This window comes from Agelaius phoeniceus, chromosome 14 (assembly GCF_051311805.1).
Source record: "Agelaius phoeniceus isolate bAgePho1 chromosome 14, bAgePho1.hap1, whole genome shotgun sequence".
Lineage (NCBI taxonomy): Eukaryota > Metazoa > Chordata > Aves > Passeriformes > Icteridae > Agelaius > Agelaius phoeniceus.
Window position 1 is genome coordinate 4,965,736 of NC_135278.1, and position 18,134 is coordinate 4,983,869.

At 60.6% G+C, this 18,134-nt stretch overlaps 2 protein-coding genes across 7 annotated transcripts; one reads left to right on the plus strand and one right to left on the minus strand.

Moving 5' to 3' along the window:
- Positions 1 to 1,185: 1,185 nt before the first annotated feature.
- Positions 1,186 to 11,225, minus strand: PRRG3 (proline rich and Gla domain 3). 6 transcript variants are annotated; one of them, XM_077185923.1, is made up of 5 exons: positions 10,369 to 10,862; positions 7,972 to 10,336; positions 7,741 to 7,782; positions 3,918 to 4,078; positions 1,186 to 3,420 (listed from the first exon to the last, which is right to left on the minus strand). In XM_077185923.1, exons 3-5 carry the CDS (start codon positions 7,745 to 7,747, stop codon positions 2,881 to 2,883), a joined length of 708 nt encoding a protein of 235 aa, XP_077042038.1. In that variant the 5' UTR covers positions 7,748 to 7,782; positions 7,972 to 10,336; positions 10,369 to 10,862; the 3' UTR covers positions 1,186 to 2,880. The 6 variants fall into 6 exon arrangements, 4 of the variants coding, with proteins under 4 accessions (XP_077042038.1, XP_077042036.1, XP_054497656.2 ...); XR_013184244.1 differs by lacking the exons at positions 1,186 to 3,420; positions 3,918 to 4,078 and adding exons at positions 5,674 to 5,860; positions 5,960 to 6,140; positions 7,002 to 7,541 and having other exon boundaries at positions 7,972 to 11,054; XM_077185921.1 differs by lacking the exons at positions 7,972 to 10,336; positions 10,369 to 10,862 and adding an exon at positions 11,103 to 11,225.
- A 3,946-nt stretch (positions 11,226 to 15,171) lies between these two features.
- On the plus strand, positions 15,172 to 16,699 carry CLDN2 (claudin 2). Its single transcript, XM_054641671.2, has one exon. It carries the CDS (start codon positions 15,599 to 15,601, stop codon positions 16,292 to 16,294), a length of 696 nt encoding a protein of 231 aa, XP_054497646.1. The 5' UTR covers positions 15,172 to 15,598; the 3' UTR covers positions 16,295 to 16,699.
- The last annotated feature ends 1,435 nt before the right edge of the window (positions 16,700 to 18,134 follow it).

The following is an 18,134-nucleotide window of genomic DNA, read 5'->3' on the forward strand; positions in this document are numbered from 1 at the left end:
CCCTCCCGGTAATGAGCCCCGCCCCCGGTAATGAGCCCAACCTCCGGTATCCAACCCGGCCCCTCCCGGTAATGAGCCCCGCCCCCCGGTAATGAGCCCCGCCCCCGGTAATGAGCCCAACCTCCGGTATCCAACCCGGCCCCTCTCGGTAATGAGCCCAGCCCCCCGGTAATGAGCCCGGCCTCCGGTAATGAGCCCGGCCCCCCCGGTATCCAGCCCTGCCCCCGGTGTCCAGCCCTGTCCCCCCGGTGTCCAGCCCGGGCCCCCCTGATGTCCAGCCCGGCCCCCCCGGTATCCAGCCCGGCCCCCGGTGTCCAGCCCGGCCCCCCCGGTATCCAGCCCTGCCCCCGGTATCCAGCCCTGCCCCCGGTATCCAGCCCTGCCCCCGGTGTCCAGCCCGGCCCCCCCGGTATCCAGCCCTGCCCCGGTATCCAGCCCTGTCCCCCCGGTGTCCAGCCGCTCCCTCCTCGCTTAAAGCCGCAGCCGGTGATTAACACGTTGCGACTCATTGTGGTGCCACCTCCCCCGGGAGCCCTGCTGTCCCCAGCCCTGCTCAGCCGCGTGGTAGAACACAGGCATTGCTGTCGCCAGGGGCAGAAGCAAAGCCAGGACCTTCCCCGTGTCCCCAGCCCCGCTCCCCGCAGCCCCCGGCCCAGCACAGCCCCGGGCCGCCCTGTGCCCGAGCTAATCTCTGCCCTCCGCAGCGCTGAATGATCCCCTCGGGATTAACGGCAGTTTAAACACTTCTGAATGGGGACAGGGTCCAAGACCTGACCGTAAAATCTGGGTTTGAAAGGACTTAAAATAAATCCCCCGCTGCCCTAGTCTTGCTATTTAAAGGGGATTATCTAAGGGGTTTAGGAGCGCAGAGAGGACGACAGGACAACCTGTGCACCTCAATCCCCTGAAAGACCCTCAGAAAACCTTTCTGCACCTCACCTGCCGGCAGCTCGGGGCTCACAGGACAGACACCCTTCAGGTTTCTCAGAGGGTGCACCACATGGCCAGGTGAAGTTCAGGGCTCCAGTTGGATGTTTGGGGTTCACTCCTGAACACTCCCATCCTCACTGGGGACAGTCCAGCAGCCGTGGCAGGGGTTATTGGTGTCACTGTCCCCCACAACACCCTTTGTGGGAAAAAGCCACCTTGTGCCACTCAGACAGTGAGGGTTTTTTAATAAATACCTTTTTTTTTTTTTTTTTTTTTTTTGCACAGAAATATACCAAGTTTTACAGAATACAAACTGCAGGGATAATGACCGAGCATCAAAGACAGAGGATGCAGAGCACCCTTGTGTCTCCCTCTGCTGTTCTCTAGCTCTGGCCCTGAGCTGTCAGCTCTCCCCATAACCCCACCCTGCTAAGGCTGGGGAGGGGACAGATGAGGTGCCAGCATGTCCTGCCCCAGGAGCAGCCAGGCTGGGCAAGCCCCAGCTCTGGGCTGAGGGCACCAGCTGGAGGGCATCACTGGGGCCAGGCAGGATGCAGGCCACTGATGGATGGACAATAGCCTTTTGGTGCTGGTGGAGAGGCTGCTGCTGGGTGAACAGTGGGTGGTGGCAGTGCTGGGAGCTTCTGGGCTGCTTCTGGGGGGTTGGAGCACAACCCTTGGATTAATCCATCAGACGTGACTGGGGAAGGACAGCCCCGTTGCCTGGACCCTACAGGCAGCTGCCCAGGGAAAGGGGACACTGATCCCACAGCAAAGCACCCTGCTCTGCCCTGCCCTGGCAACACAACCACCTGAGCAGGGCTTGGCCCTGCTCCTGACTGTCAAGGCATGGTCTTGCGGCTCCTGTCCCTGTGAGCAGGACTTCCAGGCCACAGCCCTGGACACTCAGCCCACCTGAGAGGTCAGGAGGAGAGTGGGGTCCCTCATTCCACCGTACCTGCTCTGGAGGACAAAGAGCCCCAAAGAGAGGGGCCAGGCAAGGCAGAGAGGTTTGGGGCAGGGAGAGGAGGTTTGGCCTGTCTGCAGGCTCTCACCTCTGGGGCAGACACCAGACAGGCCACGCTCCAGGAGAGAGTTGAATCCCCATCACTAAAAGACATGAGAACCACAGTTGGCTCGGGGTCAGAGAGGACCCCCTTGGCCAGCTCTGCAACAGCCACACCTCCAGCTGCTCAGCACCCACAGGGGAGAGCAGAGAGCATCAGGAAAAGGCCCTGCTACTCCAAAGTCACTTACCTCAAGTACAAGACCACCATGAGCCCTTTCTCCCTTTCCAAAGAGATCCAGGAGATCAGAGAGCACCTTCAAGCTGCTCCTCCCTGATCTCCACACAGCAAATATCCCTACAGGCACCACAGTGTGGCCCGGGCTCCCCACTCCCACTCGGCAACAAATCCACATGGGGGAATCACCATCTCCCCACAGAGCTGGCCCCACCAACTGCAGGAATGGACAAAAATTTGCCACACCAATCCTGCATCTCCATCACCTAATCAGAGCCCTGAGCAGATCAGGGCCCAGAACATGGGGTGAGGCTGAGCAGCAGCCCAGGGAGGCAGCAAGGCTGCTCTAAACATGGGAAATGTTATGTCTGTTTGAGGGGGAAGTGAGGAAATCAAATGCACCATGGGGAGAGCCCCACATTGAGCCAGGAACAAGCTGCTGCTCTGCTCTGGCTGCTGCAGCACTTACGTGAGTGGGGAGTGAGGGGCAGGAGACGGCTCCAGAGCCATCCCACAGCCAGCCCTGCCTCACCCCACCTGGGGACAGCCATTTTTGGTTAGGAGGGTAAGGCTATTGTGTGATGGCACCAGATTGTACAAGTGAGATGGGGGCCTGACGAACGCCTGAAGGGGGTGCCAGGCACGGCGAAGGGAGGGTGGCTGGGTGAGTGTGAGAGTGTGCAGAGGCAGCAGGGAGGCACACCCGCTATTTGCCCGCGGCGGGGGCCGTGGCCACGATCTCCTCGTACTTGGGCGGGGGCTCATTGTAGGAGACGCTGGTCTCCTCGCCGCTGCTGCTGCTCTCCGGGTGGCCCGTCACCTCCTCGTAGGAGGGCGGGGGTGTGGCGCTGGACAGTCTGGAGAGGACGGAGACGGAATGCTCGGGCGGGCACAGAGCGCCGTCAGCCTGGGCGGTGCCCCCGGCCCGGGCATCCCCGGCCCCGCGGCTGCTGGCTTCCCGCTGGTACTGGGTCTCCCCCTGGCTCTGCGAGCGCTCCCGGTACACCATGACCCTGGGCAGGCTGCGGCCCGTCCGGCTGGCCAGGTAACGGTTCTGGGCGTAGGAGGGGCGGTGGCGGGTGGCCTTCTGCAGCTGGCACCTCCAGATGATGAAGAGGGCGATGACTATGAGGAGAGCCACTCCCAAGAGGGGCACCACCACGTACATAGCGTCAGAGCGCTCCGTGCTGTGCCCGGGGTCCTTGACAGAGTACACAGAGCTGGTGTAGCCTTTCCAGAACTCCATCTGTGACGGGAACAGGGAAACAACCATCACGTGCTGCAGGTGGGAGAAGGACCCCAGCCACCACCAGCAATAACCACTGCTTTCCCCAGGCCCACAGAAGGGGCAGCATTTTGGATGTCCCCCACCCTTTCGACCTGAGGTGCTGTGGGACCAACACAGAAGGTCCTGGGAACATCCCTCAATATCCCACAGCAAGCAGGGAAAAATGTATTCCACTCCAAGCCCAGCCTAGAGAATCATGGACAACAGCAGAGATTTGCCACACGTGCCATGGGAACACCAGCTCAACCTGCAGCTGTGGGCAGGGAGTCCTGGCAAAAGCAATGCCTGGGAAGGGAAAGTCATGCTGGGAAGTGAGGCCACAACATGCTGCCTGCAGCCAGAAGAGGACAAAAGGGACAGGAGAGGCTGTTCCCCTTGTGCTTTCCCTCTGTCTCCAGCCTGCTGAGTGTGAGCCCTCCCACATGCCCTGGGACACACATGCAGGACACACGCACCGTCTTCTCCTTGTTCTCAAACACCTCCTTGACCTCCTCATAGCTGCAGACCTCCTCGATGCACTCCCGCTCGATGGTGCCCTGCCGGATCTCCTCCAGGAAGCCATTGGCTCTGGGAAAGCGTTTCAGGAGCGAGTGGGCATTCCTGGCCCCCAAGAACACTGCAACACACAAGGCACAGACATTCTGAGCAGGGACAGGTACCCATACCCCATCGCTGGCCTCTGCCCAGCCAAGCTTTCCAACCCAGCTTCCTGACACCACACGCATCCCCAACACCAAAAACCAGGGCTACAGTCAGGTAGGACAGCAGGTAGGAGAGCCAGAGGTCCACAGGACTCTTGGGGTCTGCCCAGAGACATGGCACCAGGACCCACCCTGTCAAGGCTGAGGTACTAGAGACCACAAGCAGCAGCTGCAGGCACACAGAGCAACTGAGGAAGAGAGAAAAGACTCCAAAAATATTTCTTTCCAACCTTCTGCCCCAATGGATTTCATCTTTCTGCCCCTTTGTTGCAGGGCAAGGGAGATCCCACCAGGGGAGCAAGCCCCACAGGGCTGGGACACAGAGCTCTGCCAGGACACGGGGCCAGCACTGAGAGGGACTCAGAGGCCACAGTTCACCACGACAGCCTGCTGGGAGCTGGTGTCCCTGCTGCCAGCTGCTAAGGGTCGTGCAAGCTCATCAAGGACTCTGTTCAGACCCCAGAGAAACCACTGTCTTCTCCCAGGCCCAGGACAACAAGTGCAATCATCCCCAAAACACAGGGACAGCACAGGGGGATATGAGTCAGGGGCCTGAGCAGCCTCTCCTCACACAGCAGCACATTCTTATCCCCACTGTGTTTTGATGCAGAGGCCTCACAAACTTTCCGCTGCTCCCAGAACCTGGGAGACTCCTCAAGTCTTCTCACAGCACATGCACTCCTGGAGCCAGGAGCAGGAACAGCACCTTCCTGCCTGCAGGAGAGACATCAAAGCCTCTCTCCATATCCTGCAGGAGGGACACCTCCAGGGGGTGCAGGAGGCCAGCACCTGCCAGGACCTGCAGCAGCACAGGAGGCAAAGCTGTTTGCTCAGAGAGCAGAAACTTCACACAGAACATGATCCTTCCAGGATCCAAACACGCATTTCATGACTGTTTCCACAAGGCAGTTCAACACACTCAGCTCTAGGCCGCTTCCAGCTCTTCCCACCAAGCCACAAAATCCTGCTGCTTCCCTTGGGAAGATGAATCAGTTCAGCTGGGTGATCCACAGGAACCTATTTACCTCCTTCACCATCAGGCTGTTTTCCACTGGATCAACAAGGTGAACCCATTCACACAGCAGCAGGAGTATCAGAGGAGGCAGGGGGACACAATCTCCCATCTGACCAGCTTGGTGCTAACAAAATACTGGCTTCACAAGCAAAACAGTCAGTGAAAAGCCACCAACTTCTTTCCTTAGGAGCCTTTTGCCAGGGAGAAAGGCAAGATTCCTTCTGCTTTACCTTCCGTGTATCCTGCTGCTGAAACAATACAGCAAGGTATTTGTGGGAGTATTTGGAAATATCAACAGGGACAAGATCATGGTGTAAGAAACAACCACTACTGTGCTACACCAGCCTGGGCTTGGAGGCACTGAGCTGCTTTTGTGCTGTGTAGGTGCATTTCCCCCTCGTGATTTATTAATGCCTTGCTTCTGTGAGAGTTTGCAGAGGGCTGAACCACTGAGGTGTGAATGAAGAGCAGCATGAATGATGTGAGTCACAGATCTTCCCTCAGAATTGACTTTATTATGCAAACCATTTTTTTTTTTACAAGGACAACCGAAAAAGCATTTTCAAGAGGCACAGAAGGCATCTTGCAGAAGGGCAGGGATCAGCTTGCCTTGGCTTTCACAGTTGTGGAGGGCTATGCTGGCTGGAGAGGAACAGGCTGGCAGGCTGACCTTGTCTTGAGCCTTTCCAGAAGGAGATGAAATTTTACAAAGACAACATTCACTCTGCAAATGTCCTGTACTTTGCTGGAGAAGTCTGGCCTCACCTCCTTTGCCTCCCACCTTGATCAGGCCGTGGTATAAACTCTCCCCTCCTTGGCACTTGAGCCTGAGACTTGGATTTCAACTTCCTCAGCAATCTTAGAGCAACAGGCTTGGCTGCAGATCTCACTGTCAGGGTTTTCCATCCCTGCAGAAAGCAGTCACTGGACCCCTTCCCTGCTTTGCCATGCTGAGCTGGCCACTAAGGTAGGAAATAAAAACAGACACACAGGCAGGCAGGTATCAAAAGCACTGTCCTAACTGCAAGCATGCTGTGACAGAGGTGTGTGTTTTTCCCCACATGCAATTTCCCTCGGGGACATAGAAATGGTAGGAGAGCAGAAACTGAGTCACTGCTCCCTTCCCTTGAAAGTGCAAAGTGGCTCAGGACCAGAGCAGGAAAAGCAGTGGCCCTCAGGAAACGAGCCTGTCATCTCTACTGGATCCCCAGCTGACATGAAGAGCAGCCAGCCAGGCAGGTGCTGTCCCCAAACAAACCAGGGGGCTGAGGGGACCTGACAATGCCCAGCAGGCTCAGTGCTGATCCCCTGTGCCTCTCCAAGCCTCCCCACACCAGCTGGAGAACCGGTGCTCAGGAAAGATCAGAGCTTTTAGGCAGGGGAAGCAGGAGCACGGGCTGGGTTCACCTCAGCCCTGCTGGCTTTCCTGAGGTGCTGCTGGCCCCTGGTGGACACCACGCCATGTCTCAGCTGCCCTGCTTGGGGGGCTGCTTCTCTGGGGAAGGACTATGCCTTCCTTGCCTCCAGGGATGGCAGGGAGCTTGTGGTGGAGAACCTGCCCATCACCACATCCACCCCCTGCACATCAGGGTCACCGTGAAGGGGACACTGCCACCACAGGGGACACCTTCCACCACCAGGACATGCTGGTGAGCCAGCACCTGAGCTCGGGGAAGGAGAAAAGGCGGCAGTGGAGGAAGGCAGGGACCCAGCTGGGCACCCTCCTCATTAACTGAAGATTAAAGCAGCCTTTTAAAAACACTGCCTGCAGATCTCTGCTCCCTCCCGCACCAGCAGAGCACAGATAATGAAAGAAGGCATACCTGTCATCCCTGGGGTCCTCCTCCCCAGCGTGGCTACTGCCTCCACCTTCACAGCTGGCTCTGGTGGCACTCGGAGCAAATCCTGAGATCCCAGTCAGATCTCTCCATCTCCCCTTCACCACTGCTGTCCTCCTTATGCTCCCATCACACCTGGGCACGCAGCCTTCGTGCAGGCTGCCCAGGAGAGCCAGAGGGAGGCTTGAGCCCAGCTCTGGACAGGCCCCACACCTCTCTGCAGCCTTGCCAGGCTCAGCCCATCTTTAGTGCTGGCCCAGCAGTGTTCTGGGTGTGGCACAGCAAGCTCGGGGTGGGGCTGAGCTCGGCAGCGTGCACAGAACGCAGAGCCCCGGTGCCACCGGGCACACAGGGCAGTGTGGCCCCCAGGGTGGGCATGGGCATGAGGAGCACTGCTGATGAGAGATGTCAGAGCAGACAGGCAGCCCAGAGAGCCCTGGGGAGGCCTGTCCTGCACAGCAAGCATCACACAGAGACAGAAATGCTGCAGAGGTCAGACCTTCAGCACCTCCTCTCGACTCCCACCTTGCAGAGGGGAGAGAGAAGCACAAGTCAGGCCAGACCTCAGACCTCACCCAGGGCCAACAGCTGATGGGAGCTGCTCCCCAGAGAGGATAACACCCCCCAAAATGCACAGGCACCCCTTTGTTGAGAGGTGGCTGTCAAACATCCCCCTTCTCTCCAGCACCACCGGCACCTCTCCGCCTTGCCTGGGACCACTTACTTGCCATGCTGCCTCACTCGGCCAAGGGGGGCTCCTGCCTACCTGCAGGGAAGAAAACAGAGAGTCACTGACAGCTTAAATTTCCAACCCAGTTTCAAAGCCCAAGCCTCCATCACCCAGGATCAGATTCATGCAGAAAGCATGGTGCTGAGTGGTGGACCCACCACAGATCCCAGCCCAGCAGTGCCCCTGCAGAGAGCCAAACACTCCAGCTGCCTCCCTGCTCCTCACCTGCCTGGGGTGGCTGGAGGGGCTCAGGGCACCCTCAGCTCCTAGGGAGAAGCAGGGCCCTTGCAGACTGGATGAAGGAAAAACTGGATGAGGGATAGGCTCCATTTCTCACCAGCAGATGAGATGACCTGCATGTCACAGACTGCTGGGAGCAGCCTGGTGCTCTTCCCTTCCACAAGAGATTGATGGATACAGGTGAAGCAATCATCTTATTTTTAGAGCAACTTCACAGACGTGCCAGTTCTCACTTCTGCAACTCCTACCCACAATCTGGTGGTTGGGCCAAGCTAAGGGCAGCAGCAAGAGTGACAGAGCTGCCTGCACACCCAGGACAACAGCTCTCCAGCTGGACAAGCAATTTTTGTGCTTCAAAAGCAAGACTGAACTAAACAAAACCCCACAGAAGTTCCATGAAGCCCTGCAGAAGCAGAGGATACCTGCTTGTTTTCCATGCTTTGTCTTCTCCCTGTGCTCAATGCCCCACAGATCAGAGTGCCCTGGCTGACTATTGCTGTGACACTTGCTGTGGCAAAGCCACAACTCTGTCAGGAGTCAGAGCGGACAGGACTGCCCAGCTCCTGCAGGGATTTATTGCAGGTGAAGGAGCAGGCATGGTTAGAAACAGCAGGAACTAAACCACATGCTGGTCTCAGGCCCAGGACTTCAGATATCCAGTTATCCCCAAAGCACTTGGATCTGCTGTGCTGGAGTGAGGTGAGGGACAGCACAGAGCTGTTCTCAGGGGGGCTGGAAACACACTTCTCCTTTCACATGAAAGGCAGGAACAGCCAGAAGGGCTGATGCTGCATGCCAGCACACCTCACAACAGCCACCTTCCAGTAAATGCAGCACCTGTCCCTGCCAGCATCAGGTTTGCTGTGCTTTCCAAGGCTCCTACACCTCCAAGTGCCAAGAGGGCATGCAAGCCTGGAGCTGTGTCCAGAGAGAGAAAGCAGCTTCTTCCCAACACTTTGGGAAGCTCAGATTGCAAACCTCAGTCTGGAGTGGAAGCAGGAGTGCGGGAAAGCAGCAGAGTACCAGAAGGGAGGGATCTGCTGCCTCCAGTGCCCCACAGCCCAACCCCACTTCTCTGAGCCCTGCTGGGGGATGTGAGAGGCCTCTGGATCCATGAATTCCCCCACAGGCTCTGAGCAGGGACCACCTGACCCACTTCTGCTTTCATCAGTTTTTACAAAGAGACCCAAAGCCCCAGGATTAAAGAAAGCACGGCACAGAGCACATGCCACAGTTTCCACACAAACCCTCCTTGTTACAGGCATCCTCCCCCTCTGATGGACAGGAGAACAAAGACACAGAAAGAAGGATATTCTCACGTCACACAACAGACCACAAATTTAATGCCGTTTCATTTAATTTACACTCTTTTACTTTCTTCCACGTATCTGTGTCAATGCACCCAGTGCCACAATCAGGGAGCTGCACACAAGCCTCCAAGCACAAACAATGCCGGTGAGAAGGGCAGACGTCCCAGCCGCTTATTTTTATTTCCACATGCAAATTCCTGGCCACCTCCCCTGGCTCCAGCGAGCAGGAAAAGCTGGAGCAGCGCACACACTGACGCCAAGGGGAGCAGCATCCCTCCTGCCCCCACGCAAGCCGAGAGAAGCCTGAAGCTGGAGGCTGACCTAGCAGACGCCCACCCATTCCCGATGCCCCCCCTCCGGCTTCCCATCCTCTATAAATACCCCATCGATAGGAGGTTGCTAAGGCAACCGTGAGGAGGCGCGAGGGATGCAGCCATGGGAGTGAGGATGCTGCAGTCGCACATTTGTGTCTCCCCCAGGCTCCCCCCATCTCCGCCCCCGCTCCCGTCACTGCTGCCAAAGGAGGAAATCGTGCCGGGAAAACACGGAGCGTGCCTGGAGCCGGCTCCCCGCGGACCCCGAGGGGACACGGGGGTCCACACTGGGAGGTGGCACCTCCTCGACAGCCTGGGGGTGGCCCAGTCCCCCCGAGCCCCCCGTGCCGCGCCACGGCGCGCAGGGAGGGTGCTGACAGTGGCAGCATCACGTAGCCGCGGTGCCAGCTGGATGCCAGCAATATTGGGGCTGTTCCGTGCCAAGATCCACGGCGAGGAGAAGAGGCTACGGCCGGCTACGCTTGACAGGGCAGGAAGCCTCGCCCTCCCAAAACAGCCGTCACACCCCACCCTGCTCCCTGGCTGCTGTCACGCTGCCCTGGCAGTGCCACTCCGGCCCCTCTGTGCCCAAACCCAGCTCCCAATGATCCCCACTGCGCTCGGCTCCCAGAGCCACCCCACGGCTGGGACCCCCAGCTCATCTGTCACCCCACGGCTGGGACCCCCAGCTCACCTGTCACCCTGCAGCAGGGACCCCCAGCCTAACTGTCACCCTGCAGCAGGGACCCCCAGCCCACCTGCCCAGGTGTGAAGGGGCTTTCCAGTCCTCCCTCAGCCTTCGGTGCCACCCCACAGCAGAGCCCTCAAGCCTAAGTGTCACCCCACAGCTGAGATCCCCAGCTGACCTGTGACCCCACAACAGGGACCCTCAGTTTACCTGCCACCCCATGGCAGAGCCCCTCTGCCTACCTGTCACACCACAGCGGGGTCCCCCTCCTTCCTCACCTGTCACCCCATAGCAGGGCTCCCTAGCTCACCTGCCACCCCATAGCAGGGCTCCCTAGCTCACCTGCCACCCCATAGCGGGGTCCCCTAGCTCACCTGCCATCCCATGGTGGGGCTCCCTAGTTCAGCCGGCACCCTATAGTGGGGTCCCCTTCCTCACTTGCCACCCTATAGCGGGGTCCCCTAGCTCACCTGCCACCCTATAGCGGGGTCCCCTAGCTCACCTGCCACCCTACAACAGGGACCCCCATGTCCCCTGTCACCCCACAGCGGGGTCCTCCAGCCCCACCTCCCCGGCTGTGCGGGGTCCTTCCAGCCCCACCCTCCGCCCCACCGACACGTCCTCCTCGTCTCCGCCGCTCTCTGTTCGCCGCGCGCCCAGACACGCCGCGCCAGTCCCAGCGCTCCCGGCTCCCCTCTCCGCGGTACCAGCCCCTTCATCCCCGCTCCAGCCCCGCAGCCGCGGTCCCAGGGCTCAGCTGTCCTCCCCCCAGCCCCGCGGCCGCACCCCGCGCCCCGCCGGTACCTCATGGCGGCCCCGCGCCCGCCGCAGCCTCTCCCTCCCGCCGACGGGCAGGGGAGGGGAGGCCCCGCCCCCGACACGCCCCCTCCCGCCCCTCGACCAATCGCGTCCTTCCGCGGCCCGCGCGCGCCGCCTTCCTCTTGCAATGGGGATGCGGGGCGGGAGGGTGGGCGGGACCACGCGCTCCTCCCTCTGCTCGGGACGGATCGGCAGCCAATCAGAGCGGGCTGCAGCTGCCGGGCGGTGCCGCGATGGTCGCTGGGAGCTGTAGTCCTGAGCTCCGCCGTGGTTTCGCGGAGAGCGGGCGCGGCCCGGGGGCGGCCCCGGGGGTTGGCCGGAGCTCCGGGCGGGTATGGCCCCGCTGCCGCACGCAGCGCTGTCTGCCTTCCCCTGCCTGTTGCCTCACGCCGGACTGCTGGGGTCGGGGCTGCCAGCATTCCGCGGGTGCCCCGCGGTCATATCCCCTGCCGCCTCCTCCTCTTCATCATCCCTCTCTTCTTCTTCCTCCTCCTCATCCTCCTCCTCGCTGCCCGAGTCCTCATAAAAGAAGAGGGTGGCCTGCACCGGGAAGTTCTCCAGCAGCTTCTCCCCCACGCTGTACAGGTGGTCAAAGGCCTTGGACTTGGGCCAGAGGAGCCTGTGTGGGGAGAGCCGGAGTGAGCCCCCGCCCGCCGCGCCCTCGCGCCCGCCCGCGGCCCCGGGGCCAGGGCACGTACCTGACCGGGTGCTGGAAGAACGCCAGCGCTTTGCTGGGACCGCCGTGCCCCTCCGCTGCCCGAGCCTGGGGAGACACAGCCGGGTGGTACCGGGCTCCCGCTGCCCGGGCTGGCACCGGGGTGCCACACACACAGCGACTCCCCCCTCCCCTGCCCCCGAGCTGAAGGGCTCGCAGCACCGCAGGGAAGCTGGCATCTACCCCCACACCCTCCTGACGGGCTTTTTGCCAGTGTAATCTCTGCCCCGTGCTCCAGAGCGGGTGCCCAGGCATGCCGCTAACGCCCTGAGGAATGCCCGCCCGGCTGGGAACAGGCGGCCCCCTCAGGGCTGCTGTGGCCGTGTCCCCTCAGAGGCTCCGCCGGTGCTCCAGGGGAGCTGGGCACGGCACGGCCCTGGGACAAAGGACTCCGTGGGACAAAGTGACTGAGAGGGTGGTTGTGTGCCAGCAGGGACCCCACGGGCATGGGGACAGTGCCAAACTCACAGCGTCCATCTCCTCCCGCCGTGGCGCGGGTCCCTCCTGGGCTCGGGGCAGCCACGGTCTCCAGAGAGGAAGGGCTCTAGGGGAGAGACAGAGAAAGCAGCTTCAGTGCCACAGCCACCCACCCTGGCCCGCTCCCTTTGCCTTGCTCGGGTGAGGCAGCCCCACAGCATCACCCTCCCGGCCAGCCCTGCCCGGGTGCCAGCACCTCTGTGCCACCCACGGCCGCTGGCATCAGAGTGTCCCCAGCTCCGCAGCCTTCACCCAAACCCAGCTGGCGCTTTCCCATCCCACCTTCCTCACCCTCCTGCCCGCCCCATTCCCCCCAGTACCTTGCCCCTTGCTCCAGCCCCGGGGGTGGGCAGGCACTGGGCACCGGCACCCGGAGCCCGTGGGCAGTCAGGCAACAGGCAGCAGCTTGCATGGTGGCAGGAGATGCTGTTCCTTGTGACACTGCAGACCCTCGGTGGGGACACATTTATAGCTCTGCCTCGGCCGGTGACTCACAAATTCTTTGGGGCTGTGGGGACAGCGGTGTGAAATTCGTCCCAGTTGTGTAAACAGAGGGCCGAGGGGAGGCTGGGGGCGGAGGGACTGCGATCTCTGGTGGAAAAGCAAAACACAAAAGGGAAAATTTGGACACCATTTGTGAGAAAATCCCCGGGGGGGAACAGGGGAGGGTAGAGACAATTAACAAGGATGATTAAGTGCTCTTTGTAGCCATTTGCATAAGGGAGGCAAGGGAGATGGGAAAGGGATGGGAAATGGTGGGGCAGATGGGTATGGGATTGGGACAGTGCAGTGGGCATGGGATGGGACTGTGTGTTGGGCATGCCATGGGCACAGTGTGCTGGGCTTGTGTTGGGGACAGCACAAAGGGCATCACAAGGACAGTAATGGGCTACAGTGGTGACAAGCACAGAGCCACCAGGAGGCAACTGATGGCTTGAGAGAGGCTCAAGAGCAGACAGGGAGGGAGGACACGTGGCAGGGATGGACCCCAGGCGCTATCAGGGCAATGGTCTTGCTCAGGCACCCATGGCCCATCACCTCAGGGAGCTGCCAGATCCCATTTCCACAGATAGGAGAGCAAGCACTTGCCAGTGTTCCCTGCCCTCTCCTTTGAGTTTTTGAGATGTGGACCACAGCAGGAGGGACAGAAAAGCTCCTCAATGTGAGGGTGCAAGGCTGATGCAGCCCCTGGCCCCAGCAGGGCCACTCATCCTGTCCCTGCCCACTGCTCCTGCCCAAGCACTCAAAGAAAAGTGCCACTGGCAGCTCCTAGGAGAGTTTCAATTTGGGACAAGGAAAGAAAATAGCAAATGGTCCCTGCTGTAGCTCTGCTATCAGCATCCAAACACCGCTGTGCAAACGCCGGCCGGACCCTGCTCAGCTCTGAGCACAATTTGTCACCAGAGGCCCTGCCTGCCCCTCTCCATCTGTGGCAGCCGGTGAGCAGGAGGGGGCACGGGGCCAGCACAGCTCTCATTACCTTCCCCATTTGCTCCTCATTTGGGCCAGCAGTCTTACAACAACAAACCCCGTGGAGGACAAGCAGGGCCAGGAAGAGTAAACCAAAAGTTCAGGCTGGCTCTGAGGAGTGGGGAGCTCAACCTGCTGGTGTTTCACTGCCCCTCGAACCCCAATACAGGCAGCACAGCCCAGAGTGGACACAGGGATGGTGGCACAGTCACCTGCCAGCCACTAAGGCTGTCCAGAAGGATGACAGCAAGCCTCAAACCTGAACCCATTAGGTGAACCTACCCCAATAATTCATAGACAACCAGCAAAGCGTTGGGCATCCCAGCTCCCCAATCCTTCCCGACACCCAAAGGGTTTAATTCTGATCTGCAATAAGCCTCTGATCCAGGAGATTTGCAGGTGGATTGTGCAAAGCTGTAGCTGAACAATTGCAGCCCCTGATCCCCTGGGCTGGGGCCCTGGCTGCTCACCCTGCCCCGAGCCGCCGCCTCCAGTCCTGGCTGACCCCTGGCTGCAGCCACCCTGGGTCCCACCCTGCACCTCCAGCCACCTCTGTAAGTACCTCAGAGCCCCCTCCCTCACCTTCTGCTGGCACCCTGAGCACCCAGGTTTTTCTTCTCTAGGTGTGGGAGGTCTTGGTGAGAGCACAGGAGAGCAGACAGAAAGCTGGCAAACTTTGGTGCCGAGCATTTGAGGTGGCAGCGGGGGGGACAGGAGCAGGGGCAGGCCCCGGGTGGTGGCAGCACGCTCAGCCAGGAGCGCTCCCAGGGGGAGCGAGGCCACTGGCCGCGGTGCCGGGCTCAGCCCGGTTTCGCAAGGCACCACAGAAGGAGGAATTTTTAAACAAAGCAGAGGGAAAACAAACCAACCCTCTCCACCACCTGTGCCAACCTCCCCCGGCCTGTGTACAGGGCTGTGGGCGGGAGGTGGCACTGACACAAAATCCCAGAGGAGCTGCACCCCGAACTGCTCACCCCTCCACAGGACAGGTCACCCCTCCACAGGACAGGTCACCCTGCTTGGCTGGCATGCTTCCACAAAGCATCCCAAAGGAGATGCCAGCCCTGATGTAATTCTGCCCTCTGCGGGCCTCCAGGCTCTGCTGAGGATGCAGGTGTCACTGTCACATGCATCCCTCTCCATCCTTGTCCCCAGCAGCACAGAAAGGCTGATATCCACGGTTCAATCTCAGCTGGCCGTGTCCCTTTGTGCCAAAGGAGCCTCAGCTGCTCTGGGTGGGTCGTGGGTGGCTGCAGATGCCTCGGGTGAGCCCCATGCAGATGGGACAAGGTGCCATCCCTTTTTTTTCAGCTGGGGGAGCTTTGGCTTCACCACCTGCAGTCACCTCCATCAGGTCCCAAATAGCACAGTGCAGCCGTAGCTTTTTGGCTTCCTCAGCTCGAGGCGTCACAGAAGACAAGGGACCTGGAGGAAGGCAGTGGGCTCTTTCCCCACAGCAGCAGCTGGCTCTCCATCCCTGCCCGCGGCGTCAGTGCAGGGGAGGGCTTTGGCGTCCGTCCTGGGCAGCGCTGCTCTGCCTCTGGAGCCTGCCTGGGGAGATAGCGGGGGTGAAAGGGCGCCTGGCGCTCCTCCACGGGCTCGGGTCAATCGTTAATCGGGAGGGATTGCTTTCCGCTCCCGCAGGTAACTCCCCGCGGCTCCCACCCCGCACAAAACCGGCACCCCCGGCAGCGGGGTGGAGCTGCAGAGCTGCGAGCGGAGCCTCTCGCCGGGCCATGGGAACGTGAGTAAACGGGAGGGACCTGGGCGACAAGCTGCGAGCCTCGGCCAGCGACAGAGGTGACAAGCAGCCCCCACCATGGTGTCCATGGGGCTCCAGCTGCTGGGCTACACCGTGGCCTTCCTGGGCTACATCGGCACGCTGACGACCACGCTGCTGCCCAGCTGGAAAACCAGCTCCTACATCGGCTCCAGCATCGTGACAGCCATCAGCTTCACCAAAGGGCTGTGGATGGAGTGCGCCACGTACAGCACGGGCATCACCCAGTGCGACATCTACAGCTCCCTGCTCAACCTGCCCGCCGACATCCAGGCGGCCCAGGCGCTCATGGTGAGCTCCTGCGCCGTGTCCTCGCTGGCCTGCCTGCTCTCCGTCTTCGGCATGAGGTGCACCGTGTTCAGCCAGGGCTCGCCGGGCAAGGACCGCTTGGCGGTGGTGGGCGGCGTGGTCTTCGTCCTCGGGGGGCTGCTGTGCTTCATCCCGCTGGTGTGGAACATCCACGTGGTGCTGCGGGATTTCCGCAACCCCGTCATCCCCGACAGCATGAAGTTCGAGCTCGGGGAGGCTCTTTACCTCGGCATCATCTCCTCCCTCCTCTCCCTCGTCGGCGGCTTCATCCTCTGCACCTCCTGCCCTGCCCGGGGCGCCACCACCGCCTACTCCAGCGCCTACCAGCCCCAGCTGCTGGCGAGCAAGAGCCCCCAGTCCTCTGCCAGCCAGGTGCAGAAGACCAAGAGTGAAGTCAATTCCTACAACCTGACAGGATACGTGTAGTGGCTGCAGGGGGAACCAGGCTGGCACCTCTCCCGGCTCCCAGGGTGTCCGGGCTGGCACCGAGGGGGCGCGGTAAGAGCAGAGGGCACGGGCATCGCCGTGTGCTTGGGGGGGCTGACCCCGCTCTCTCCCCGGCATTCTGAGAGCCTTGTGACTGCTCGGAGATCCCAGCTGGTGGCTTACACTGCTGAAGGACCCTGAATCCGGCTCCTGGTCTTTACTCCGTGCAGCTCCTGGCACGGCGGGAGCCCAGCCCACAGCCCCAATGAACCTGCCTGCAAAGGGGAGAGGGCTTGTGGCCGCAGGGAGAGGCCCGCTGGCCATGGAGGCATCGCAGCAGGGTCAAGGGCATGTGCGTGGGTCTGGAGGTGCTGCTGGGGGTGGGGGGGTGAGTGCTGGTTGCAAACCGATGTCGCAATAAATACGTCTTTCTAGCCACACTGTATCCGAGCTTTTCTCCGGCACCGAGGGGCTGCGAAGGGGGCCAAGATGTGAAAGGTGCCCCTGGCCCTTGCTCTGGCCTGCCTCCCCCAGCCCACGGCTGATGGCTCTGTCACCCGGGAGCCCCAGCATGTGGGAGCCCTGCTGGGGGGGAGGAGGGCCACTCCCTGGCACAGTTTGTCCCTGGGCACCACGCTGGGACGTTGCCATGCACCACTACTGCCAAGGTGCCAGCAGGGACATGCAGGGCTCCCTGTGGGATAATAGCAGGCAGCACCTTCCCTCTGTCCCCCCAGCCCTTCTTGCCCCTGGGAGTGCAGGTGTGATGAGGCTGGGGTGCCCACAGGGGGATTCATTGCCCCTGTGTGTGGCACACCCCAGTCCACAGGAGGTGGGCAGCCCTGGCATTCCCACATCCCCATCCCAGGGAGCACTGGCACTGTGGGCAAACATGGTCCCAAGGACCAGGGGCAGCTCCTGGCTATGGTGGAGTCTGAGCAGCCCAGCTCAGCTACAGAGAGGCCTCACAGGCAGGTCCTGAGCCCTGAGGTCCTTGGAGGGTCTGTTTTGGGAGAAAATGCCACCAGTGAGACACTGGAAAGCTGCAAGGGATGGGCAGGCAGGAGCTAAGGGTGTGGAGAGACAGGCTGTGTGCTGCAGGCCTGCACAGGAACATCCACACAGGCTGCTGGTGGCACTGGGGGTGCTGGCACAGGCCAGGCCATGGCAGGAGAGGAGGGGCAGGCAGCCCAACCCCACAGCCCACCAGGCTGATCCATCTGCTGTACCACTGCCCCAGGTGAGAGAACCCCTGCTCTGCTGTGCCACTGCACAGGGCCACCCAGAGACCACCCCAGGGAGCAGCAGGCCTTGGTCTACCTGCTGACCCCTCATAAAGCAATTTAGATTAGGCCATGGAGAGGAGGGGACCATGTTCTGCACTCGAACGTCACCACCGTCACCCTTGCACCAGTGAAATTGTGTTTGCTGTGGGGTTAGCACACTCCTGATAACGTTGGGTCACGCTTTCTCCCCTCCTCAGAGGCCAAGGAGCTACACAGGGACCCAACCCAGGGTGACACTTGCTGAAGGGACCAAGATGGATCTCCAGGCAAAGGCCAGTGACCCCATTTCCATGGCCAAGGGACAAAGCACAAAGCACAGCATCAACCCTGGAGCAGCTGAGTTATTTATTCCTGCCCTGGGGAAAAGAGTGCCCTGGGGCATGCAAGAGGCTTAACCTGCTGCTGCAGCCCCCCAGGAGATGCTGCAAGTTCTGAGGGTCCTTTGGCCATAAATGGTTTTTTTCTGGGCAGCTGGTGGAGAGAGTGGGAGAGAAAATAGTTGGCACAAAATGTCACACCTTAAAGAGGAGGAATTCCTGGGCACTGGGTCCTTG